At 37.8% G+C, this 25,970-nt stretch overlaps 4 protein-coding genes across 4 annotated transcripts in view; 1 reads left to right on the top strand and 3 right to left on the bottom strand.

The window, feature by feature from the left end:
• The window catches only part of dnajc3b (DnaJ (Hsp40) homolog, subfamily C, member 3b), an 8,451-nt gene extending 8,380 nt beyond the window's left edge, over positions 1-71 (bottom strand). The window contains exon 1 of the mRNA XM_010794905.1: positions 50-71. Within this exon, the coding sequence (XP_010793207.1) occupies positions 50-71 (22 nt within the window). The remainder of the gene's footprint in view (positions 1-49) is intronic.
• Positions 72-8,109: 8,038 nt separating this feature from the next.
• On the top strand, positions 8,110-11,135 carry cldn15a (claudin 15a). The gene is made up of 5 exons (XM_010793948.1): positions 8,110-8,472; positions 8,798-8,962; positions 9,223-9,304; positions 9,386-9,493; positions 10,409-11,135. The coding sequence occupies exons 1-5, from the start codon at positions 8,256-8,258 to the stop codon at positions 10,503-10,505; spliced, it is 669 nt and encodes a 222-aa protein (XP_010792250.1). The 5' UTR covers positions 8,110-8,255; the 3' UTR covers positions 10,506-11,135.
• A 4,329-nt stretch (positions 11,136-15,464) lies between these two features.
• On the bottom strand, positions 15,465-18,649 carry fis1 (fission, mitochondrial 1). Its single transcript, XM_010793838.1, has 5 exons — positions 18,547-18,649; positions 17,405-17,537; positions 16,590-16,666; positions 16,298-16,403; positions 15,465-16,209 (listed from the first exon to the last, which is right to left on the bottom strand). The coding sequence occupies exons 1-5, from the start codon at positions 18,589-18,591 to the stop codon at positions 16,109-16,111; spliced, it is 462 nt and encodes a 153-aa protein (XP_010792140.1). The 5' UTR covers positions 18,592-18,649; the 3' UTR covers positions 15,465-16,108.
• A 1,935-nt stretch (positions 18,650-20,584) lies between these two features.
• Positions 20,585-24,076, bottom strand: LOC104964810 (cytidine deaminase). Its single transcript, XM_010793725.1, has 5 exons — positions 23,872-24,076; positions 23,643-23,759; positions 22,055-22,166; positions 21,916-21,973; positions 20,585-20,827 (listed from the first exon to the last, which is right to left on the bottom strand). Exons 1-5 carry the CDS (start codon positions 23,876-23,878, stop codon positions 20,714-20,716), a joined length of 408 nt encoding a protein of 135 aa, XP_010792027.1. The 5' UTR covers positions 23,879-24,076; the 3' UTR covers positions 20,585-20,713.
• Between the last annotated feature and the right edge of the window lie 1,894 nt (positions 24,077-25,970).

The following is a 25,970-nucleotide window of genomic DNA, read 5'->3' as shown; positions in this document are numbered from 1 at the left end:
ATTGGTCTCTTCTTAGTAAGATCCCATTTTCATAAATTGCGGTCTTTACCTTGACTTGAGATGAAACCCATGTTGCCTATCCTTCTGGACAAAAAAAAATTTTCTCTATTCACTTTTTGTTAGAAAGTCCTCCTTATCTTCCTCTAGTTTGAAAAGTCGATTCATACATTTTAATTGATAGATTATGATTCAAAAAATTATAAAAGTAGGGTAGAAGTGGATATTATCCGGAGACCTTGAACAGAAAACGGTTTTACACGACCTTATTTCGAGCTATTTTTTTTTTTCAAAAATCCTATTGGAGAATTCTCATCTGTTTTTTTGCCGAGGGAACCCGTGCGCAACCCAGGTTTTAGACGCGGCTCACGCCACGGGGCCCAATCCCAAACCATGCCCCCTACCCCTACACACTCTCCGCTGACGCGAGTGAACTCGGTGAGTGAATTACTTCGCCAGCCTCAACGAGGCCCCCTCCCTCCTCTCAGATGCGAGGGAGGTAAATACAAGCGCGCCAGCTTTGCGGACAAACTCCACTCTCTCCGCCAGAAACGGGAGAAATGCCGTAACTCAGGGTTCCCGCGGGCTCTTAAAAATTCTTAAAAGTCTTAATTTGATATCTGCATTTTAAGGCCTTAAAAAGGTCGTTAAATATGACCAAAACATAAAAGCGTGTTTAAATATTGATTTAGAAGTCTTAAAAATGAGTTCGGATTTGAACCGGTACTTCTGGTTGTTTGCGATCAGGTCTAAAATGTGTTTTTGGGGAAAAGGCTCCGGGCTGCAAAGCTAACCTGTACAGTAAGAGCCTTTCAGTTTTCCCCCCAACAAATTTGTATTGAAAAATCACATGGGAACCAGGTAATCACTAACTTTGTTTCCCCCCGGGCCCCTTATCGGAGAAACCCAGGCCTGTAACCTAGCCAACCAAGCTTCAAGCTAGCGGCAGCTCAGAACGCATGTCTCTTTCGAACTACTTACAATAAATAGCGGGAAGTGCTAAGTTCAACCGTATTTGTTGGAAAACATCGAATTATGCTTGGTTGGAAACCAGTGGAGGGGGAACGTGTTTGAGGCCCGCTGCACCTTGCAAAATAAAGTCAGCCTTTGTTTTGCTAAGGAGCATTATTAGTTAGCGTTAGGCTAGTGCAGCAGCTCCCGCGAGCAAGCGGACCGGGGGGTGGGGGTCTCCGGGCGACGTTTGGTCTAACGTCAACGCTAAAGCGGAGGTGTCTGGTGGACTGCTAAATACCGGGTTAAAACAGTCCCCACATCATAAAGAGCCAGCAATGATATGAAAGATTGATAGCACAGGCATCAGAGCTCTGAAATAGTTCTTGTTTACTCTCTCCCTCTCACACACACACCAACTTGCCAACCTTGAGACCTCAGTAATCGGGCATTTCAAAATGCAAATAGGGGGGGGGGCGTCTGTACGTGGATCGCCGGAGCTGTTAGATTAACATTAACATGCTTTATTGTAGTTGTAAAGTGCAATGCCTTGCGGCCTGTAGCAACCATCGCTTTGATGGAGCATATGTGTGGCTGGTAAAAGGAGCAGAGTGAGGCAGGAGTAGAGTATGTTTTCGATTCTTGTTTTCTGTGTTGACTGATTTGCCTCACCCTTCTCAGACTTTTTCAATGCGCGCGCTACTAAAGAACGTGTTACCATTGCAAACCAAACAATGGTGGAGCTGTAAAGGTCCGAGTTGGAAAAACAGTCCTGGGTACATCTGATCTTGTATAAAGATAGTGAAACAGAACACGGCAACAACACCTGGAGACAGGGCAATGACATCGACAGCACCGCAAAACAATACGGAGCTTGACAAGCAACACACACACACACACACACACACACACACACACAGCACACACACACACACACAACACACACACACACACACACACACACACACACACACACACACTAGGGCTGCACGATTATGGCAAAAATCATAATCACGATTATTTTTGGTCAATAATTGATATCACGATTATTAAATAGGATTATTCATTGACTTCATTGACAATTATTGAACTTTAAAACAAATAATAATTTGAACATTATCTTTTTAACTGTTGATTACCCTGAACGTATAATTCAACTGTAAAAGCAATACAAAAATAAATTAAATAAATTATATATTTAAATAAATAATATCAAAATAATAAATACCAATAAACAAGATCAATAAATATTTTGGAGCGCACTTCCACAAGCTACTAAACATAAATATGATAAATAAATATAAATTAGACTCAAATTAATTAGATCAAATATGTTGTCACTGTCACAACCTAGCAAAGCTAAATAATTGTTTTTTTCGATTATGTTGTTTTTGTAATTGTGGCAGGCCAAAATCGTAGTCGCGATTAAAATACGATTAATTGCACAGCCCGAACACACACAAGCACACAGAGACACACACACACACTTTTTGGCTAACACAGTTCTGTACTGTTATGCTGTTATGTTCAGTCATTGTTCTTATGTTGAACATTAATACATTTATTTTGTAAGTAATTATGGGACGTATTTCTTCTTTCATAGCAATTTTCCTTCATACTTTCTTGCCGTGAAATAGGTCTTAAATTCTATTCAAAGTGGTCTTAAAAAGGTCTTAAAAAGTCTTAAATTTGAGTTGGAGAAACCTGCAGGAACCCTGCATACATCACTTTGCTGTCTAGCATTCATTCATGAACGATTCGATCAAAATAGATGCCAAGTGTTTCAGCACAAAAGTATATAATCTGGGAGCGTTGGCTCAATAACAAAGCATCATATACAAAGTCAAATATCTGTCAAATATGTCACAATGTCTTTTAAATATGTGTAATGCAGTGAAGGGTACAAGGGACATTTGGCACATTGACATATGGTAGCTTGATAAGATGCTTGTTTTTTTACAACTTTTTTATCTTTTAGTCTTTTTATTACTATTAATTATCTTGTATGTCGGTGATATGATTATTTACCATTCCAGGAGCTGAACATGACATTAGTCTAAGGGGCGGGACATCTCTAAGTGGTTGACCAATCACAACAGAGCCGGCCAGCTAACCAATCAGAGCAGACTGGGCTCTGGTTTCAGACAGAGGGTGAAAAGAGGTGCTGCAGCACAAGTATGAGGAAAATAAAGAGCTTTTTGAACATTAAAGCATGGAGACATGTCCCAATAGAGGCAATAAATACAACTATGGACCTGGAATGAGCGTAATGGGGCCCCTTTAACTGTTACGAAACAGTTTTTTTCATTTATGGGATCGATGTATTAGTCATTTTCAGAAGAATGTATTAATGAAGAAACAAAGTCCAATCCTTTTTTATTACTGTTATTTATTCTCTACTCAAATCACAATGAGTTTTTGGTGTACACTGTCTTTACGGGTAAGATAGGTCGTACATGTTCAAGCAGAAAACGTGCCGGCCTTGTTCACTCGCTGCTGATCATCTTCACATGTTGAACCCCGTATAGATTTGAGCATCTGGCACCGTTTTACGACGGGAAGGCTTATGGAGGTTATCAGTTGTGTGGGGTGTTATCAACCTTGTGGGATGTTACTCATTAACCAACCCCACAGGACCGAAACTCACCAGGGGCAGATCAGTGAATACAAATAATCTTCTTTGGTGTGAAAGAGGTGGGTAAACAAAAAGAGGAAAGGGTGGGTAAATGTCCCCAAATATGAATCTAATTTCCAAATAGATGAGGAGAGAATAACCAAAGCTGTAATCGTCCCATGTCTCATCCCTTGTGCTGATTTAACACAGTTTAACGTCAATGATTCATTGAAAGCTGGTGTAATTCACATCAGCTTCAGTGAGTTTGAGTTATGAGGGCCAATGTTCATCACAAGGCTGAGAGATATTAATGTGTAATCACCGTAAAGAAGGGGAATACGTCTGGGAACACGGTGTCTTCTTTCAACTACACCCTGTACTGTTACTTTGGATGTCATCACACAGTTACACACTGTTACTGTATAATCCAGGAAACCAGCGCTTTATTGTCTGTCGCTTTATATTACTGCAGGCAGTGACGGACATAAAGGCCGACAGTCATTTTCATCATTTTATGTGAAGTTCAAGTTTAATGGGTTCATGGCTTTTTATTATTTCCTTCTTTCTTTTTATTGAGCTGATCGTATTCTTGGATAGTTTAAAGAGCAGTCCATTGACGACAGAACTAACCATGTATAGGGATAGTATAAAACTTGAACTTGAAAAAAATAGGCTATTATGTGTTCTTGAAGTTTGATAGACAAAGACAATAGGACTGTTACCACATTTTAGTATAAAAAAGATGGTGGTTCAATCAGATTTATTACACGGTTTAGTTGAGCACGTGACACGTTGTTAATCCAGAACAGACCGCTGTCAATGATTTATTGACCGTTGTTAAGGATGCTTACTTCTGCAGAAAGAAGTTTGGTCGGTTTAACTGTATACATTTTGGCCGAAAAGCAAAAAAAAAAAAAATCTTGGCGTCGGGCTACTGATCAGCCTGTCGGATGTTCTTTTCCCCATAATGACCGGGTCGCTGCACATTATCCCTTACTTGATTGACAGTTACTTGCTGTTATAAATTGCCCAGCAACCGTCATCATTCAAATCTTGCTGCATTATGATTGGTGAAAGGAGTATAATGCATTACATTGTTTTTAAATAAACTCCACCCACTTCTGACCGCCCAGTGAAAACAACACAGAAATTCCCAGAAATCTCTCGTTTGAAACAACCAAAAATGTAAAATGGCTTAAGAAATGTGTTCATGTTGGACCCCATGCTAATAGTAATGTGTCTATTTATGAACATGTGTTTTTAAAGCACATTTTAACTTGTATTACTCTTTATTTCCAACAAAATAACCTTTATGTAACAATACCCTATTATATGGTCATATGCATGTGGATTTATTTATCGATAATATACGTATGTTCTTTAACCCTTCTCTTGCATTTCGGGTCAAAAGTGACCGAATGACTTTTATTTTAAACATACATATTGTGTTTTTCATCCAATTGCCTCTTATGTTATCCTCCACACGAGGCCTCTGAACATATACACTTGATGATCACCACTTGCATTGAATTTTGAGTGATTTATTCAACAGTGAAACACCCATGAGGTTTTCGGTCAGATTTGACCGCCGTAGAAATTGAATGGGTATGAGTGTATTATGTTCATCCTGCAGATGGAAAACATCTATACACACACACACACACACACACACACACACACACACACACACACACACACACACACACACACACACACACACACGTTACGGGAACTTCTCCCTTTCTCGCGCTGTATGATACAATGTATCATACCTTCTGACAGGTGCGAGCTCTGTGCCCCTCGAGAAACACAAACCTCTCACTTTCTCACGCTAAATACGCCTCCCTTACTGGCTCTCAACTCAAGCAGTTATATTTGTGCCTTGCTCACATTTGACTCATTGACACAATGAGCAGGCGACCGATTAGGCGATTTTCTGTACGAGAGGCTCTGGACACATTTTTTGAACCAGATGAAGAGGAGATAGAGGAAGATGTCTCAGAAATGGAAGACAACAGCGATCCAGACTATGAGCCTACAACAGACCAGGAAGAGGCCCCTGAGGGAGAGGCCCCTGAGGGAGAGGCCCCTGAGGGAGAGGTGCCTGCGGTGACATTCCACAATTTTTGCATTGCCAACTATTTGCGTGAACACACGTGAACGCACGTGAACACACACACACACACACACACACACACACACATGTTCTGTTATGGTATGTTTCTCTTTCAATTAATGTTCATTGAAGAAAACAGTATCAGTGTCTTATTTTATATTTCACAGTGAATGCTGAACTTGATGGGCCCACCGGTGGGTCCGGACCATGGCATGAAACACTGACCTGCTTGTATCAAATCAATACATCCCATACATCATTGGAACGGGAAGATTCTCAGCTACAACATTAACTAAATCATTTCCATCTCCAATAAACACAGCCTACATGGCAAGCATTTTTATAATATACAGTAATGTAAAATAAGCACTATCTTTGAACTTACTGCCAAAAATAATATGAAATTCCCCCCTGGTGCCATTCTGTCTGTCATCCCTGGACTGTTCAAATGAGATGTCAACCATCAAAATTGGATAAGGGGTTCCAGAGATATAACTGTGCAAAACCCACCGGTCAATTTTGACCGAAAATAGCATGGGAAGGGGGGTATGACCTAACGCAAGAGAAGGGTTGATGCTTTCCCACTAAAAACTGCCGACACACTGACCATAGTGCACATTTCAGGATTTAAAGCCTTTTACTAGAGTTATAGGGTTATACATTAATTAGCAACTGCTTCTATCTCTTAACTGTTATGTTCTTATATTGTTGCTCATATTCCTTTTCTTGTTATTAAACCAGCACCCACATAATTCTTTTAATTACTTCTATATTTCTCTGCCTTCTTCCTCGATGCTGTGTGACAAGTTAATCAAGCAATCAAGCAATCAAGCAAGCACAAGCAAAGAGGAGATTTTTCTGTCTAGGTGTCCTTAAAAAAACTAAATCATTTGTTATTACAGACAAAGCCGTAAAGCGAGCTTTGCAAACAGCTCGGAAGTTAAATGAGATGTTTATGGTGGGCGAGGATCCTGTTGTTTCTTTAGAGGAGTTCAGGTGGAGGTGAAGTAGATGAGGAAGGCCCATGAGTTTAGATTTAGACTTACCTTCGTTCAAATGAAAACTCTGAAGTGACATATCCATCCTGTAGGAATTAAAATATATAAATAGGTTTGAATAGACCTTCACAGTGTCCATGGTGTCAGTAAAATAATATTCAGTCAACTCAATGAAAAATCTCTTGCTAATAACAAAATAAGACATTTAGCAGCTTCCTTTTCACTAGCCTGGTTTCAGCATGTAAAAATATAGACTTTGATTTAACATTAACTTCACAAACAAACAAAACAAACAAACGTTCCTTTTCCACGGCTTCAACTCCCACTTCCTTCCAGAAACCTGCTGGTGGTCTATTTCTCATCAACTGAATTACTTAGCGTTATTTCTTGACCTTTATACACAATCGGTTTCCAGGTTCACAAATCTCACCATCTCTAGACACATCAGGGCTGAAATGCAGGCTACGATATATCTTAATATTATCACTCTGGATTTGGCAACGCTGACCCAGCAGTTATCAGGAGGACAATTAATGAAGACACACAAATCACAGAAACTGGGTAACTTTGAACCTTTGTAAGTGAGATGTAATCCGAGCTTCGGGCCTCAAACTTAACTGCTTTCATGTTGATAATTTTCCAAAATCTAGGGCGTGGCGCTAAGCCATGGTGACCTTGTGTCTTAAGGCCTTGAGATTCAAAACCAAAACAATAAAACTGAAGTTGCAATCGCCTGGGTGGAATGTTATAGTGCACCTACTTAATTACTTTACACACATTTAAAGTACTTTTAAGGTATTTCCATGTTATGCTACTTTATACGACTACTCTACTACATATCAGATGTATTTGCATGTTCTCGCAGATTCAGATTATTGAAAACATATATATCAGTTTATAAATTGTTATTATAGGTTATACTAACCATCAGTAGGCTGTACTGCAGAGTGATTAAAGTGAGATCTACCTTCACCAGATGCAACATTAAAATACCATTAAAACAAATTGTAATCTTATACTTACTCTACTTTTGGTTCTTTTACTACATTTTGAAGCTTATATTTTTGTAATTTAAGCAAGATTTTCCATACATGAGTTCTATTTTAATATATACTCTTACACTGTAGTATTGCTTAGGTAAAAGAGTACTACTTCCACAAGTGCAACTGTCTTTGTTTAAAAAGTTCTGTTAATAATGTTGTTTTAAACATGCTAAAGATGTGAGGTTGACCATCAACGAAAAATAAACGTGGAAAATGGCTAATAAACATGAACCGTGCCGCACCATCAAGTGCGACTGATGACCATTGGACCCTGAGAGTGAGGCGATAAACACCTGCTCAGTTTCAGGGGTGTAAAATACATGAGAGAGAGAGAGAGAGAGAGCGTGTGAGGGGAGGGGGGAGGAGAGAAAACAAGTCAGATAAATCATTATACATATCTGTGGAGCTGGACACATCTCCCAGTGGCACCATTGACACACTCTCACACACACTCATTGCCTTTCAATCACACCAAAATCGTTTTTATCACCACATTGGATACACTTTTTGTGTGACTTCTGGACCAAAGAGGGGTCATGGATCCAATTGTGGAAGTAGTGGCGTTGATTTTGGGGTTCATTGGTTGGGTGATGGTTGGGATCACGCTGCCCAACCGGTACTGGAGGACCTCCACCGTGGACGGGAACGTCATCACCACCTCCACCATCTACGAGAACCTGTGGATGTCATGTGCCAGCGATTCAACCGGGGTCCACAACTGCAGGGAGTTCCCCTCGCTGCTCGCTTTGAATGGTATGTTGACCCAACAAAAAACTTTTTAAAAAAAAACACTATTTAGGATCTTAACGCACAAAACATCCATTATAGATAATTGAAAGTAAAGAAACAAGAAGTTAGCAGTGGTTTTATGACATGATGATTTGTCACGGGGAAAAAAACTGTTAAAGTTCAATTTCAAGGTTTTACGAGTACTTGAACACCTTGGACTTTTGCTCTGTTGAAGCTATAACTTTCCTTTTTGCTGGCCATAACTTAATTATCCCTTTCAAGGCAGATGAGAATTAAAATGGTGTGAATTTAATGGGGTTTTTTTTGGGGTCTTATTTCTGCTCTTCAGGTTACATCCAAGCGTCCCGCGCGTTGATGATCACATCCATAGTGTGTGGCACCTTTGGACTGTTGCTAGCCCTGATAGGAGTGCAGTGCTCCAAGGCTGGGGGGGAAAACTATGTTCTCAAAGGGAGGCTTGCTGGCACCGCTGGAGTCCTTTTCATATTTCAAGGTAACAAAGATAAGCAAAATGCATAAAAAAAAGTTTATTTTAGGTCAGGTGAAATTAAGTCAATGTTATTTGGCTTCCTAATACCTTATAGAAATTGGAATTTCTTCATAATGCTAATAAATTGTGTTTTATTGTTTTTCAAAATCAATAGTCCTAGATTGTTCCTCCTTTCTTGACTGACTTTGAACTTCTGTATCTGGAAGCTTCCCAGGTTCGTTCTCAATGATTAAAGAATATTTACTTCTTTTTTTAATCAAAAGGTCTGTGCACGTTGATCGCAGTGTCCTGGTATGCCTTCAACATCACACAGGAGTTCTTTAACCCTCTGCACGCCGGGACAAAGTAAGTTGGAGGTGGGGGTGATGTTGGTTGATGATGAAAGGTCTTATATGAAGCTGACTGACACTCTGTTGTGTGTCGCAGGTATGAAATAGGAGAAGGACTCTACATGGGATGGTGCTCCGCCGTGCTCGCCATCGCCGGAGGAGCCTGTCTCACTTGCTCCTGCCAAATGGGCACAGAGGAAAAATAGTGAGTTCATTTACTTCATATTATTATAATTGACATACTTTTCTTATTATTATTTATTGATGGATTTACTGTAAATTAATTACTTGTAACAATGTACGCATTGCTTTTCAACCATTTACATTGCGCTCTTGTTCCTCCGTACAAGAAAAAAAACCATTCTTACCTAAAATGACTATATTTGATCAAATACAATACAACCATAAAATTAAAAAAAGCTTAAATATTGTTATAAATAAATGTACCATTACAGTTTAGACAAAAAATAATAGTTGTAGTCCTTTTTTATTTATTAGTATCTTGGCACAAAAGTTATTTTTACATTTTACAGATGTTTTATATTGTATATAAAAATAATGATGTGTGATGCATTTGTTTTGAGGACCTAAAGAACCTCTTGAATATATATTTGTTAAATTCATGGCCCTCTGGCGCCTTGCTGTGGCAACCCTTTGTGAATTCACCTTAGGAAGAACGTCTTCTATGGAAGTCAGAAGGAGGTCTTATTGGACATTATCACCTGGTGTGTTGTTAGAGCCCGCCCATCTTTGTTTCTCACAAATGGACAGTGTTATCTGGGCTCTACTTTAATGACCATATATTTTTGTTGTGCAAGATGAATGAGGCTATACAAATATGCAATAACAAAATAGTTGGGTAAAGCGGAAGTGGACTATAGGCACAATACAAATTGGAAGGGGGGACAAATGGGCTGGAAACGACACAAGGACGGCCCGAATTTCAACATAGTCTTCTATTAATTTTATATTGGAATATATCGTTTTCCCTGATGACATTTTGACATGTCACACAAGGTACAAATGTTAATGTTCAAATTAATGATGGCTGATGAATACCATTTAGCTGCTTTGGTTTCACAGACGTTTTTTCATCGTCATGTTTGTTCTTGTTTCGCAGCCCGTTGTCCTATCAAGCCAAGGGAACGGTATACTCTGGACCAGCACCAACCAGGAGTGTGGCTGCTAGTACTTACGGACGAAATGCTTACGTTTGAGCAGGATATGGACACTGAGCTTTGTCACCAAAACAAAAAGAATCTGAGCTAAAGTTTGTCAGTTTTTGTTGAAACATTTAACATCTCCTGGTGTCAGCTTTTACACCTCTGATGGATATTTGTGTGTAAAAGCTAAAGGCCCACCCCCACTGAACTGTATATAATCACAATCTAAAGAGTGTATTCTGTAAAAATGACTGCATTGAAATGATTGCATTTGAGTTGTAAAAAAGGTAAGCTTCCTATCACTGCACAATTGTTTCTATTTATGTTTTCCTGATGATGTAAACTCATACTTTTACATACAGTCACTTGTTTTCAGAGCGATTCAATCAATTGACAATCTGCAAACACATTTCTAGAAATGTGTAAAGGGGAAGGTCAAAACTGTTATAATCCAGATATGTGTGTTGTTTTGTACAGTTTTATAGATAGTACCTGTGAAAGAGGGTCGTGGAAAAGTGATCTTTATTTTGTTTTTTTACGATAGCGCACAATAATAAGGTTCTATTCCAAACATTTCTGTTTCACTTTGTGTTCCTGTAGTCAATAAAGTTTTGATTGCATCTGTTTTCCTTTCCTTTTTTCAAAAAGAATAGCAAAGTTATTTTGATGTGACACAATTAAATAAAGATATTTTAAAAGATGGTTATCAAATCAGATTTTTGGAAATGTAAGTTTACATTACTACTATTTAGGTTATTTACAGCTGTCTAAAAATTAATTTAGATTTCCATTAAATTACAAGTAATTACAAACGTTGGACAAAATATGATGCTGTGTTGTGTTTCATAATTAAAATATGTTGTGTCACAAATATATGAGACATGTTACAACATTCTAAAATAGTATGTCATAATAATGAGATTTGTATTGACCGAGGATATTTGTTGAAGTCCTGTAACATATTTAAATACAACTTTCAGGTACTTATCTAAAGTATTTCAATGTACTTTTGTTACCTTAAACAAATATTTACCATATTCTTCATTGAAGAATATGGTAAATATTGAACTTTTTACATGTAGGCCTACTAACAGAATTAAAGAGAGAAACACAGGTAGTAGGCTACACATGAGAATATACAAAGGGATAATAAGAATACAAATACACATGAAGTAACAGCATTAATAGAAATAACAAAAATAACATGAGATCCACTTTCTAGTAGCCGAAGTCAACTTTCGATTTCCTCAATTATTGATCCTAAACAGACACTTGGTTACAGCCATGGTTACAGCACTAGCCGCCTTTATGACCCATGCAGGAGCAGGATCAGGTTAAAATAGTCTGTCCAATCAGAGCGGCCCACGTTTCCACACGAACCCGGATCTCGGTGCGTGGACCAATGAGAGAAATGTAGGGCAGAAAGGGAGGGGACGACGAATTCAGAGGCAGAAAGCTATCGTGTACAAACTGTACTGGCCGCTGTCAGCTGTTTTGCATCCTCATGTTACCTGGAGGTGTTTTAAGTCCAACTAAAGTCAGTTTACTCCTTGACATTATGGGGAATCTTAATTTTTAAGGGGGAACCTTTCAGCTGCGTGCTTCCTTCCTACCCGGACTACTGTCACACCGGGACCGTAAATACACCGTCGTAGCTGGTTCCAGAGGGGGACATGATGGAGATTTAACACATAATCTAACAGGTTTCAATGAAGCAAAGGGGTGTTTTCACTCGACTTGAAAGCAGAGGTGCGAGTTCTGCAGGTTCCGGTGTGAGGCTGTGATTGTATCCGGGGATGGAGTCGTGTCGGCGGACCCTGTGCTCCCTCTCTCTGCTGTGTGTCCTCCTGGACATTCAGCTGGACGGTAAAACTCACTTTACACTGCCTAACATGTCTTCAAAATCATTCAGAAACACGAGTGTACACGTTTCTGTACGTTTCAAGCTTCTATGTAGTATGTAGCCGCTAAAGTGTCCAAAACTGTCACTTACTGTTCGCTAGCCTACTGTAGGTTACAGTATGCAATATACTGTATGCACACATAACAGTCACTTCTGAATTATGAGCATTATTTAGGTTATAAAAGCCAAAATGTACACGTTTACAAGGTGTTAAAGAGTATGTTAGGCGTTACCAGGAACTACAGGCTCTGTTTGGGTTCCTATTTCTCTCAACACACCTTCATAACTCCCTCTTATAATTATTATTTTTTTTAAATCAAGATTGCTTTCAAAGGATTTGTGAACTGAGTTCCTTTTACCTTTTTTAAAGTCCCTTCATTAAACCTAATAAAATATAAAAGCATTCTCTAAACTTTTATTAGTATAATTTCTTTGACTTATTGTATTTTTCTCTTAATGTAAGTTAATTTTGCTCAATATTATATACATTTAGACTTCTTTTAAATATCCCTTAAATTAACTTTTTTATTTTATCATCTTAGTTTTGAAAAGGTGGTATGTAAATAAATACATCAATCATTATTATTTTAATATTATCTTCATAAAGAAAAGTTTATGGATGTTTATAGTTGTATACAATTTACTCACTTAGGTTGTCATTGGAACAGACATTATAAAATGTAAATAATATGAAACAAAAGCTGAACGAGTATGTATGGAATTGTTCTTGTCAAATAAGATTTATTTTGAAAAACAAGAAACTGACAGGAACGTCTGTTTGGGGTAATATAGCAAGTTACAAATACATCACAATTCTAGTTACAAAATCACATTGAACCAAAGATCATATAAAAGTCCAATATTGACATAAAGCAGTGTGCCTTTCCCGAGAGAGAGAGGATTCCGGTTTGGCAGGTTGGACACTTGAAACAAAATAGGCTTTGAATACACATCTGATGAATGTAATCAGATAGGTTCTTTCAGAATACAGAATACCTTTATTCGTCCCACAGAGGGGGAATTTACATGTGTTTAATATGTTCTGATGTCTGACTGTTTGTGTATTTAAAAAAAAAAGATGAATACTGAAAACCTGCTATTGTAATGTTGTCGTCGTGTCTTTTCAGTGATATATTTCAAGCTCCATCTTGTGTTACAGGTATCTTAGGGGCGACCCATGTCGAGATCGAGCACCACTTGGAGATGGGCCGAAAACTTTTGGCTGCTGGTCAGCTGGCCGAAGCCTTATCCCACTACCACTCAGCTGTGGGTAAGGTTACACACACACACACGCACACGCACACGCACACGCACACGCGCACGCGCACACGCACACACAGGCTGACATTTCTGGTCTCTGCTCCAAAAATGCCCGTCCTCTTCCCTTTTTCAGTACACACAAGAGAGGCTTGTTTGTCTCTTTGAGAAATTAACAGTTCTTNATGGAACCAGTAATCAAATTCAAATTCAAAGGGGCTTTATTGGCATGAAAGTTAAATTAACAATGTTGCCAAAGCATTACAATACAAAATAATTAACAACATTAGTTGTTAATTATTTTGTATTGTAATGCTTTGGCAACATTGTTAATTTAACTTTCATGCCAATAAAGCCCCTTTGAATTTGAATTTGATTACTGGTTCCATGTTGATCTATTTCAATACAAATTGTTGGGGGGAACTGAAAGGCTATTACCGTACTTGTTACTTTGCAGCCCGGACATTTTCCCCAAAACACATTTTAGAAGCGATCGCAACACAGAAGTACCTTTCAAATCCGATCATTTTTAAGACCTTCTAAATCATATTTAAGACCTTTCTTATTTTTGTGGTCATATTTAAGACCTTTTTAAGGCCTTAAATTCAGATTACTCAAATTTAAGACTTTTTAAGACCTTTTTAAGACCACTTTGAATAGAATTTAAGACCTATTTCACGGCAAGAAAGTATGAAGGAAAATTGCTATGAAAGAAGAAATACGTCCCATAATTACTTACAAAATAAATGTATTAATGTTCAACATAAGAACAATGACTGAACATAACAGCATAACAGTACAGAACTGTGTTAGCCAAAAGGTGTGTGTGTGTGTGTGTGTCTCTGTGTGCTTGTGTGTGTTCGGGCTGTGCAATTAATCGTATTTTAATCGCGACTACGATTTTGGCCTGCCACAATTACAAAAACAGCATAATCGAAAAAAACAATTATTTAGCTTTGCTAGGTTGTGACAGTGACAACATATTTAATCTAATTAATTTGAGTCTAATTTATATTTATTTATCATATTTATATATGTTTAGTAGCTTGTGGAAGTGCGCTCAAATATTTGTTGATCTTGTTTATTGGTATTTATTATTTTGATATTATTTATTTAAATATATCATTTGTTTAATTAATTTTTGTATTGCTTTTTCAGTTGAATTATACGTTCAGGGTAATCAACAGTTAAAAGAATACTGTTCAAATTATTATTTGTTTTAAAGTTCAATAAATGGATGTTTTAAAAGTCAATGAATAATCGTATTTAATAATCGTGATATTAATTATTGACCAACATAATCGTTGGTCAATAAACCACTGGTTTCAACCAAACACTAAATTAGATGTTTTCCAACCAAATACGGTTGAACTTACACTTCCCCATATTTATTTGTAAGTAGATTCGAAGAGACATGAGTTTCTGACTGCCGCTAGCTGAAGCTTGGTTGCTAGCTGGGTGTTCTCCGATAAGGGGCCGGGGGAAACAAAGTTAGTGATTACAGGTTCCATGTTGATTTACTTCAATAAAAATTGTTGGGGGGAACTGAAAGGCTATTACCGTACTGGTTACTTTGCAGCCCGGACATTTTCCCCAAAACACATTTTAGAAGCGATCGCAACACAGAAGTACCTTTCAAATCCGATCATTTTTAAGACCTTCTAAATCATATTTAAGACCTTTCTTATTTTTGTGGTCATATTTAAGACCTTTTTAAGGCCTTAAATTCAGATTATCAAATTTAAGACTTTTTAAGACCCCGCGGGAACCCTGTGTATGTCACTTTGTTTGATTGTTTCTGACGCGATTAGCACTCTCTGAAAGGCTCGACAATAATTTCCAGAGGACCCAAATCTCAGTTCAAAAGCATTTTATTAAACAAGATGGAAAAACAATTCTTCATATGCAGAACCAGGTAAATGGCAAAGGGTATCCATCTTCATTGAGTGTTGCGTCCCTTAATTCAAAGTAGTATTCAGAAGAACTGAAAATCAACCCCTCTCTCCTCACCTCCTCAGCAGCAGCTGGGCTTATCTGCTACCAGCATTATGGCACTGTCACTGTTTGGTATAACAATCTACACCTCCCACTTCACCAATAACACTTTCTTTACAATTCTTGGAGTCAAGTACAGACAGTTACAAAGCCACAACTGCACTTTTAGGAAGATATTATTTACTTAATGTAAATGTGAACTTGGTGCAAACTAAATTAGAATTTACAGAAAATTGAGCTGCACCTTTACTATAATCATTCATCAATATATTTACACAAATAATAAGAAAGTGCCATGCTATGGTGTAATTAGACAGACAAGTAATGGCATATGTATGGTGAATCTCAACCCTGTTACAATATGGTTATTCACTGGCATTATTCAAACCAAACCAAAATGTTACATCCGTCAAGCTCCATTAATAAACCTTTTTTTTTTTTATGCAGGTAATGGTACATTTTTCAGTCCAGCACAAAGATGAGACGTCGTCCCATGTCCATGTTAGGATTTGGCACCTTTGGCCACGGCCAAACCGATGAGGCCCGCCAGCCCAGCGACACCCAGACTGATCCCCCCGACGATCGCCATGCCAACCAAGCCATCTAGATGACAACATGTGAATGTCAGCATTGTGGCTTGAGACTCAAATAACCGGGTGAAATCAATGTTGGTAATATGATTGGTTTGTACCTTTCTTTAAAGCTTTCTCGATGAGTTTCTCCAGATCCTGAGCCTGCTTGTTCCCCGGTTCGTTCTTTAGGAGAGTTCGGATGTACTTCAGAGCTTTCTCATATTCCTGGAAGAAAAGCGTGAACATTTTAAATGATGTGATCAAATGGGAGGGCTGCGATAAATATTGTAAGCATACTACAATCTTAATTTTTTTTAAATAAAAGGGAATGGAAAGAAATGCTATCGATAACATACATATCCAAATGTAATAATGTTATAACATCGTTGTGACTCTAGTATTCACACTTACTTTGAGTCTGTATTTGGCCACTGCAAGGTAGAACAGGAAGTCCCGAGAATCGTCCTTTGATGCTTTCTGAACAAGTTCTAAGACAAAAAAAGAGCAAACATTAATTCCAGATGAAATTAGGAAAACATGGACGCTAATATGTTACCACAAATCCTCATTTTGCGAATAAACCGGTCATTTCCTCTGTATGATATGTTGTCAGTAATCAAATCAGGTTTTATTTATATAGCACATTTTAAAAAACGATTTTTGGTCGAGCCAAAGTGCTGTACATGCAAATAATAGATAACACATGACTACAATCGCAAACAGAAGACAATAAATTACAACAGCAAATATAAAAATCAAACACGGGGAAATTTCAGGAATCGTGCTCCGCTCTGACTAGAAGGCCAGGGAGAAGAAGTGAGTCTTTAGTGTTGATTTAAAAACCCCTAGGGTCTGGGCCGACCTCACATGGAGGGGCAGAGTGTTCCAGAGCCTGGGGCCAGCCGCTGCGAAGGCTCGGTGACCTCGGGTTTTTAGCCTGGTCTTGGGTACTATCAGCAGCAGCTGGTCAGCCGACCTTAAAGCTCTGGCTGGGGTGTAGCGATGGATGAGTTCTGCTATATAAGCTGGTAACACTCAGAAGTGAATAAATAATATACAATATATGTATAGTATTAATAACTTGACAGATGGGGCTCTTACAAATGTTAAGGAAATTACCACATTTTAATGACCAGGCATTCAAAGGATCCATGTCCAATAAATTCAGTTTATTTAAATTCACATGTCAACATCCGCATTAAACATCCACTGTATATTTTACGCACCTTCCAAGAGCACAATTCCCTTCTTGATGTCGTCTGTGTATTTGCTCCGGATCAGACACCACGCATACTCAAACTTAGTTTCTCTGGAGACGGCTCCCTTCACCAGCTCACTGTTATACTTCTTCTCGAACTTCTATCATTAAACAAAGCAGAAATGAAGCGACGCCAGATTAGAATTTGTTGCATATTACTAATCAGTAGTGGAAGAAGCACTCAAATTACTAACTCAAGTAAAAGTAACAATACTACAATGTAAACATACTCTGTTACAAGTAAAAGTCCTGCATTCAAAATTGCTCTTAAGTAAAAGTACACAAGTATTGGCACCAAAATATGCTTGAAGTACCAAAAGTAAAAGCTCGATTTATGGCACATTTAAGCATCATATATATTTTAAATGATTGAATTATATATTTTGTAATGCAATAATCCCATCATCACTTCAATGTTAAACTTGGTATAAATGGGGTTTATTTTAATTACTACTGGGTAGCTTTTGACTATAACAGTATATAATAATGTATTATTTGATTTAAATTGTGTATTTCTAATCTAAAAAGGCAAAGTAGGTAGTAAATAAATATTTTTAAATGAATGTAGCATAGTAAAAAGTACAACATTTGCCAACAAAATGAAGTAGGATAATGTGAACAAACTCAAGTAAAGTACATCCAAGTATAGTACTTGAGTAAATGTACTTAGTTACATCACAACTGTATTTAATTTAATCATCTGTGTAGAAAGGCAGTGGAACATAAACACATTGCTTAGCTAACATCACGTCATGTATTGTGTTTGTTTTGACAGAGGCTGTTCTCATTATGTAATATTTCAGAAGAATAATAGCTGTGCGCTTTACGTTTAAAAATAAAGCACATGTCATTATCTTACCGTTACCAGAATGAGTCATAAAGTATATGAGTGGAAATAACGATGTCACTGTGACTTGTTTTAAATGTCAAACATAACTGTTAGCATTAGCTAGCTGGTGACGCGACAACGTATCTCTCGAAACGTGGATTTACAAGCAAAGTTTCAGCTTTAAACGAGTGACCATGTGTTGTGAGGACATCATGAATGTCCTCCGTGCTTTCATAATTATATTTAATGATATTAAGATGTTTAAAGAGTTTACAACTTACTAAAAGATCTTCGGGAGCCACCACATCGCTCACTACAGCCTCCATGTTTCCGGAAACAGCTTTGACTCCGCCCACTTTACTACGTCACACAGCTGTTAGAGCTCACTTTCTAGAAACATCTTCTTTAAAGTAATAAAACCATAATAATCCAGAAGTGGGAGAAGTACTAATCTTGATGTTAAGTAAAAGTAGAAGAACCAGGGAGTAGGAATACTCTATTACACATAAATGTCCTGCATTCGAAATGTTAGTAAGTAAAAGTACAAAAGTATTAGCATAAAAATATACTTAAAGTACCAAAAGTAAAACTACTTAGCCTATTATTCAGATTTGTCCATTTCAGAATAATACATATAATATGTTTTGATTATAATGATCCTTGCGTTAATGTGTTTATCAAAGCTGGTAAAGGTGCAGCTAGTTTTGATCAATTTGTAAACTCCAGGGTAGTTTGTGAATGTTATCAGGGGTTAAATTGGGATTTGATATGTGGGGGGGGGGGCTCTGTGTGGAGNAGGGCAAATGAAAAGTGTAACCGGGGTGAAAAGGGTGTTACATTTACTTAATTATGAATGTTGTTACATCAAGGCCGAAAATTAGGATGAGCGCAAACTGTAAAAAATGTTTTTTCCCCCCCCAGATCTGGTGCCCAAGGCCAGTGTTTTTCAAAGTGGGGGCCCCGACCCCCCGGGGGGCCGCCAGGGGGCACCATGGGGGTCACGCAAAGTGATGCTTTGATGCCAATCTTTTAATATTTTTTAAATCACACGACCGCCCTTCAAGCCAATCAGAATCGAGCTGCCACTACTGAGAGTGAAACTGAGAATCTGCTCAGCTTTTGGAGCAAGTGAGAGCTAGTGAACATTTCGCTCTGCAGCTGGATGAGAGCACGGATGTAGCAAAGGTCGCAGAATTGCTTGCATACATCAGATTTATTTAAAAAGACAACTTTGTTGAGGAAATATTATTTTGCAAAGCACTGGAAGGTAGGACCACAGGAAGAGACATTTTCCAAGTTTTAGATGAGTACATCATCTCAAATGGACTTGACTGGTCTCGTTGTGTCAGTGTGTGTTCAGATGGGGCAGTGGGGCTATGACAGGCAAAAAAAGCGGAGTGACAGCTTTGATCAGGCAGAAGGCCCCAAATGTAGTAGCGACGCATGCATGCTCCATCGTGAGGCACTTGTACACATCATTTAAAAAAAAAATTGCAACAGGGGGGTCCCCGCCATAGGATAATGCTATATAGGGGTTCTTGGCATGGCAAAGTTTGGGAACCCCTGCCCTAGACGACCGCCTATGCCAAACACCGGCCCTATACACCGCTAAATGTATATCTGCATAAAGCTGAGTTATGATCGGTCATAATAACACAGAATTTGGTGATGATTAAATAGTTTACAGTGAAATTTACTCCCATACTTTTGGCCATACTCACGCAGCCCTACAAATGAATTGATATTTCCACACAAATGTTCTTTAGCAAGTGTGTTGATTTAAAAAAGCAATTTGAAGTTTGGATATTTGTAAACATTTTTTTGTGTATACATATTAATAATTTAAGATATAAATGAATTCCAGTTTATTTGTAGTAGCCTACTTTCTATTTTTATTGTGAAATTTGGTGGCATCAATGTGTGCATTTGATACAGATAATGGAGCAGTTGCTTTANATGTCAAATATAATCAGCACTTAAATAAGACTTTAGTTACACCCAGGGGTTAAATTGGTCCGGGGCTGTCCGGGGCTCAGCCCCAGCACATAGGACATCGTCCTATGTGCTGGGGCTGAGCCCCGGACAGCCCCGGACCAATTTAACCCCTGGGTGTAACTAAAGTCTTATTTAAGTGCTGATTATATTTGACATTATTAATTCAGATCTGCAAAGTAATTTAAGTGAACTAAATACATGTACTAGAGTAAATTACACGACATACCCCTGACCTTTAGTGAAGTACAAACTGCACTGTACAGTACTTGAGTAAATCTACTTACTTACACCTCTACATATTAAAAATCATCATCATCACACACATGTTTAGGAGTTAAAATGTTTTATTTTTTCCTAAATTGCAGTGTTTCCATAACATAATTCAAGAGACATAGCTGCTAAATAAGTACGAATAAGGCACTAAAAGTGTAGTTCTTTGCTGCCGAGGCTTCATCAGTTCCTTGCGAGGTCGGCCGGGGAAAAGGCCAGAGGCAACAGTTCAAGGAGGCTGGTTTCTTTGTAAGATCCATCTGGTTTGGTCAAGTATACAATCCAGTCCGATCCAAACTGAAAGAGAGAAAGAGAAGCAAAGTAGGGAAGGAGAAAGAAACAACATTAAAGGTCATAGCCCAGGTTTATATAACACTGAGGCCCAACTCATATACTGTAGATGGCCACAGACACCCAAAATGTACCTACACTTTTTATTCATTCTGTTAACTCTCCTTAAGCTTAAAGGTGGGGTAGGTAAGTTTGAGAAACCGGCTCGAGATACACTTTTTGTTATATTCCATGGAATGCTCTTAACATCCCGATAGCAAAGAATATCTGAAGTGCTTTGACAAAAAATCCATAAAGAAAATGTCATCTGTGGAAGCCGTAGTACTGTAAAAAGCACGACCAATCATTTTAGCCGGCCCGGCTAAAGTAACTGGATGGCCTACCTGCCTGTCAGCCTTCCATCTGTGCACAAACTTATCTCGTGCCCTCATTGGTCATGTGCGCGTTCGTGTGTGTTGGAGGAGGGGCTCTGTAAGGAAGTGGCAGCTTTTTTCCGGCTGTGTATTTTCAAATTCTAGCGCACTCGAGCTGGTTTCTCCAAAATGACCTACCCCACCTTTAACACCTGAATGCCGCAAACATAATTCATGTATTTGAATATATTGGATGCACAGAAAACGTTGTTGTTGAATGACTACATCCGACACCTTTAAACTACTTTAAGTTGTATGATGATTGATGGAAAAACACAGTACCCCGCCTTAACTTTATTTATTGAACATATCTGGCCTACTTAAAGAGAAAGCTATTACTTTTTACTGTGCTGTTATTAGTATCAATGTTTAACATGCCTGTGAAATGCAGATGTGACATCCCCTTTTTATCAAGTCATCTTTATCTGTAATTCAGTCCTTAAAGATGATTTGGAAATATTTTGACATTTGACAAATGCAAACACATATTTCTCCGAATTAAGTTTTCTTGTTTATAGCGCACTGATATTTATTTTTCTAGAATGTATTTAAATGGGAGATATATTTTCCAAACAAATGTCTTTTAATGTATATTTTAGACAATATTATATGTAAAATTATATTGTAAATAACTTGAAAAAGTGTAATTTTTTTAGAGTAGATACTGTATGTGTGTCTCACCTCCATAAGAACCTGTCGACAGGCCCCACACGGCCCAACAAAGCGGTCTTTGATATCACTGCATAGAAGAGAGGAATGTCATCATAACATGTGCTGTATTAAACTCTTAATGTATAAAATTCATTAAAATGTCTCTCACCATGTGACAGCGATGGCAGTGAACTGTCTGTATCCTTCCACCACGGCCCGCTGGATGGCCGTCCGCTCAGCACACACTGTCAGACCGTAGGAGGCGTTCTCCACATTACAGCCTGAGAACACACACACACACACGCACACACACACACACACACACACACACACACACACACACACACACACACACACACACACACACACACACACACACACACACACACACACACACACACACACACACAGACTCAGGACTATTTTTCTCTTTGGAAATATGTGTTTTAATCTTTCAAATGTAGCTGTTTTCTTTGGCTTTTTCTTAATTATATATACATTTATTCTTTTATGAGTTGAAAAAACTATTCTTTGTTGTTTGCATGTATACATTATTCTCTCTTTCTCCTTCATTTCATATTTGGTTGAGCTGGAGCTATTTTTAACTATTTTACATTCCTTTAGGTAATCTCATGTACGGCATGACAATACATTGTAAATCCCATCAGCATTTTGCTGTAAAAGATAAGATAAAATAAGATAAGAGTAGATTAAATAAGGGAAGGAGTAAGAGAAGAGATGCATAGTATCGATATGTTAAAATAAGAAAACCATACATACTACTGCATAAACAATGAGGAAGAAAAACACACATTAAGTACTAAATAATGAACACACCAACATTACTTGAAACTTTAAAGAGTTTTGAGATTAATGCTGAGAAAGTTTAATTTAAAAAGAGAGTCAAAAGTATGCTTCTCAGGAAAAACACAGTTTGTGGCAACCTTATTAGTTTATTATTGTTATTGTGTTAAGTACGCAGTTACTTTCCACCATTGTACCTCCAGTCCTCAGTTAGTTCTGATGTGTGCACTTATGTGTTATTATCTTTATATATACAGTCTATGCCTATGGTTATCACCTTATATATACAGTCTATGGTTATCACCTTATATATACAGTCTATGGTTATCACCTTTATACACTAGGCACATGTGTCAAACTCAAGGCCCGAGGGCCAAATCAGGCCCTTGGTGGATTTAATTTCGGCCCGCAGGATCATTTCTAATTACTATTAGATCTGGCCCGCCGGTATATTGCACGCACACCTTCACTCCATCCTGAGGATCTCCTCAGCTCAGAGCCTGACCCCAAACATTGATGAACTTGCACCCAAGATGAGATGCCAAGTATCTGAACTAGCATCACAGAGCAGCAAACTGAGTTTAATGGATGTTTCCTTCTGCACTTTTTTTCTTGAGGCAACAGGTTTGATGTTTTCTTTGAGGGAAATTGTATTTTTGAAGCTGTTGTTGGCCTGTGGATTAATGTAATCATAAGAAATGACTCCGGAAAATCTGCAGATAGAGCCATAAGAAATTAATGCAACTGATTATTTAATGTTTAATGTTGTTTTTATAGGCAATAATTTAAGCTTTGTTAGTTCCAGGTTTAATATGCAATAAGTTCATTTCAATACGTTTTGCAATAAACATTGAACCAGTCCGGCCCTCGACTAGTACCGAATTTTTTATTTTGGCCCACTGTGTATTTGAGTTTGACACCCCTGCTCTATGGTTATTACCATAGGTTATTACCTGTGATTATAGCGCCATCTGCTGTCAAAATGGCGGCAGCGACAGGGAAGCGGCTGTACGGACAGTAAGCCATTTCCCGGGCCTGCAGGCACTTTGAAATTAGCTCTTTCACTTTATCTGCGCACAGAATAAGCACAACATGATTCAAAAACACAAGGTTAGCTAGCATTTATCATTTAGCTGAATCAAAAGTCAAGTGTTACTGAGAAGGTTTGTTAAATAAACTTGCCTGACATTGCAGAAGAAGACTGTGTGCAGTTTGAAGGAGGTCACAATTGGACTGTGTCACCTTTCACAGCTGAAAAAAGTGCTGTTAATGTTTTATAAATTCATTAAATTCACTGTAACACGGTTGCCGAAAGAAGCGAGAAGAGCAGAGTTCATGAGAGCTGCACGCACACTGTTTACATTCAGCTTATTGGCTGGCTGAACGAAACGTCATCAATCAGGTTGAAACCTTATTGGTTCGGCTTGGTTGGAACCTGGTTGGAACCGAAGTTTTGTCAAGTTATCGCGAGAAAAAAGGGGGTCGTTGAACTCACGGGAACAACAAACTACTCCAAAGCCCACATTGCTGGACCTCAAGCTAAATCAAATAACCTTTATTTAAACTGACTGCTTATTCATTTTGCCCCATCCAACACCTGTAACAACAATGGTGTCACAAAAAACTGAGCAATATATACTTTATACTAGTATTTACTACTGTCATTCTGCAGCTACTTCATTACTTTCTACTTGTTTCACTTATTTAAAAAAAAAATTATAATCCTGCTACTTTCCTTTTTTATTCTTGAAATGTGTATTTATTTGTATTCTAATGTTATAATATATGTATATCACTTTACTAAATAATGTTCACTCTACTTAATACTGTTTTACTTTGCCTCTATCAGTACTAAATGAATTATGATTCTGAAAATAACACACTATTTAGTAAAAAAACCACATTACATAAACAAATAAGCAGTAGTAGAAAAGTACTCACATCCTTTACTTAAGTATAAAAACAATTTGTCCGATTTCAGAATAATATGAATGCTAAGTGTACTTTAAGTATCAAAATACTCATTATGCAGAATGGATGTTTTCACAGTAGGCTATTGTATTATTATGCTATATTATCCTCTTTTTATACATGAGAGAGCATTAAAGTATTGTAGTTTTTTCGAGAGATGTGGACCATATTTAGATTCTTGAAATGTACTGTTAGTAGCCTACTACATTACTGCGTTGTACCATAGTATATAATGTGTTTTTATATGTACAACTATCAGTGTTTAAGAAATGTAGCGGAGTAGAAGTATAAAGTAAATAGAAATACTCAAGTATGACACACAGACTTTGTGGTGCTCCTGCGGCTAAGCTGCTAAAGCTTAATGGGTCACAAACACAAACATAGGTCACTAATGGATACATCACCCTGAATATGGCACTTATTGTTAATGTGTGGTCTATAGATGGGGCTAATGTGCAAATGCTTTTAATATTTCAACATCTTCCACCTGATGAAGCAATACTTTCAGAATAGCCGCTATCTTATCTAATTGATGTTTTGTTTGTCCCATTGATCAGATGAGCAGATACCAACCAACCACCACTGTCATAAATACAGGAACAACGAAGTGTTTCAATCTATGGTCAGAAGTGAACAGGACGTTCGTGTTAGGATGTCGTGTGACTCATGTCATGACGGTAAAAAGAGTACTCTATTGGGGTTTTGTACTTACTGAATCTACTGTACTGATTACCTGCAATAAAGATATTTCAGATTAACTACAAGTTAATGTGTGAGGAAGAAAAAGTTAAGAAGCCAAATGCGACTAGGTCAACTCTATTTTCTTGATAAGAAAAATAAAAAGCCTCATTGTATTTTATATAAGCAGTTCTTTGCTTGATTAATATCTGACATGTTTCTTTGTGGACATTACATTCTAGTTTGGTTACAGGTTCGTTTTTCTTACTTCAAGCTAAGTTTTGTTGACCTTTCCTAAGACCCAATGTTATTTATTACACCCACTGTGTTTGGCTGCTGCGTCCCTATCATAAAAAGCAAAAAAACAAAACAATCTATCACTAAAATTGTTAATAACGACGTCCAACACATACTATTAATTCCTTAGAGAGCTGAAATTCCCCAAAGGTCAACACCCTAATTACATTAATTTAGCGGCTGATGGTTTCTGTGTTTCTATAAATCCACTTCATACAAGCTAATTCTTTTTCAGCACATACCGTACCAGCTGTTAGATGCCGTATCTTTGGTTATAAAAGGCTTTTATTAACGCCAATCCCTCTCTTGTGTTTGCTATGGGCCATAAATAGAAC

The sequence above is a fragment of the Notothenia coriiceps genome, unplaced genomic scaffold (genome assembly GCF_000735185.1).
Source record: "Notothenia coriiceps isolate Sejong01 unplaced genomic scaffold, NC01 NC01_scaffold00000288, whole genome shotgun sequence".
Lineage (NCBI taxonomy): Eukaryota > Metazoa > Chordata > Actinopteri > Perciformes > Nototheniidae > Notothenia > Notothenia coriiceps.
This window is presented reverse-complemented; position numbering and strand designations above follow the sequence as displayed.

Bases quoted from the DNA above. Each gene is read 5' to 3' on its own strand.
- cldn15a (XM_010793948.1), top strand. From the start codon at position 8,256: ATGGATCCAATTGTGGAAGTAGTGGCGTTGATTTTGGGGTTCATTGGT. The intron at 8,963-9,222 runs GTAACAAAGATA...TTTAATCAAAAG, and splicing joins AGTCCTTTTCATATTTCAAG to GTCTGTGCACGTTGATCGCA. The intron at 9,305-9,385 runs GTAAGTTGGAGG...TGTGTGTCGCAG, and splicing joins CCTCTGCACGCCGGGACAAA to GTATGAAATAGGAGAAGGAC.
- fis1 (XM_010793838.1), bottom strand. From the start codon at position 18,591: ATGGAGGCTGTAGTGAGCGATGTGGTGGCTCCCGAAGATCTTTTA. The intron at 16,667-17,404 runs GTGCGTAAAATA...TTTTTGTCTTAG, and splicing joins GGGAATTGTGCTCTTGGAAG to AACTTGTTCAGAAAGCATCA. The intron at 16,404-16,589 runs GTAAGTGTGAAT...CTTTTCTTCCAG, and splicing joins TGGCCAAATACAGACTCAAA to GAATATGAGAAAGCTCTGAA.
- LOC104964810 (XM_010793725.1), bottom strand. The intron at 21,974-22,054 runs GTGAGAGACATT...TCTTCTATGCAG, and splicing joins ACTGCCATCGCTGTCACATG to TGATATCAAAGACCGCTTTG. The intron at 20,828-21,915 runs GTGAGACACACA...TCTCTCTTTCAG, and splicing joins GTCGACAGGTTCTTATGGAG to TTTGGATCGGACTGGATTGT.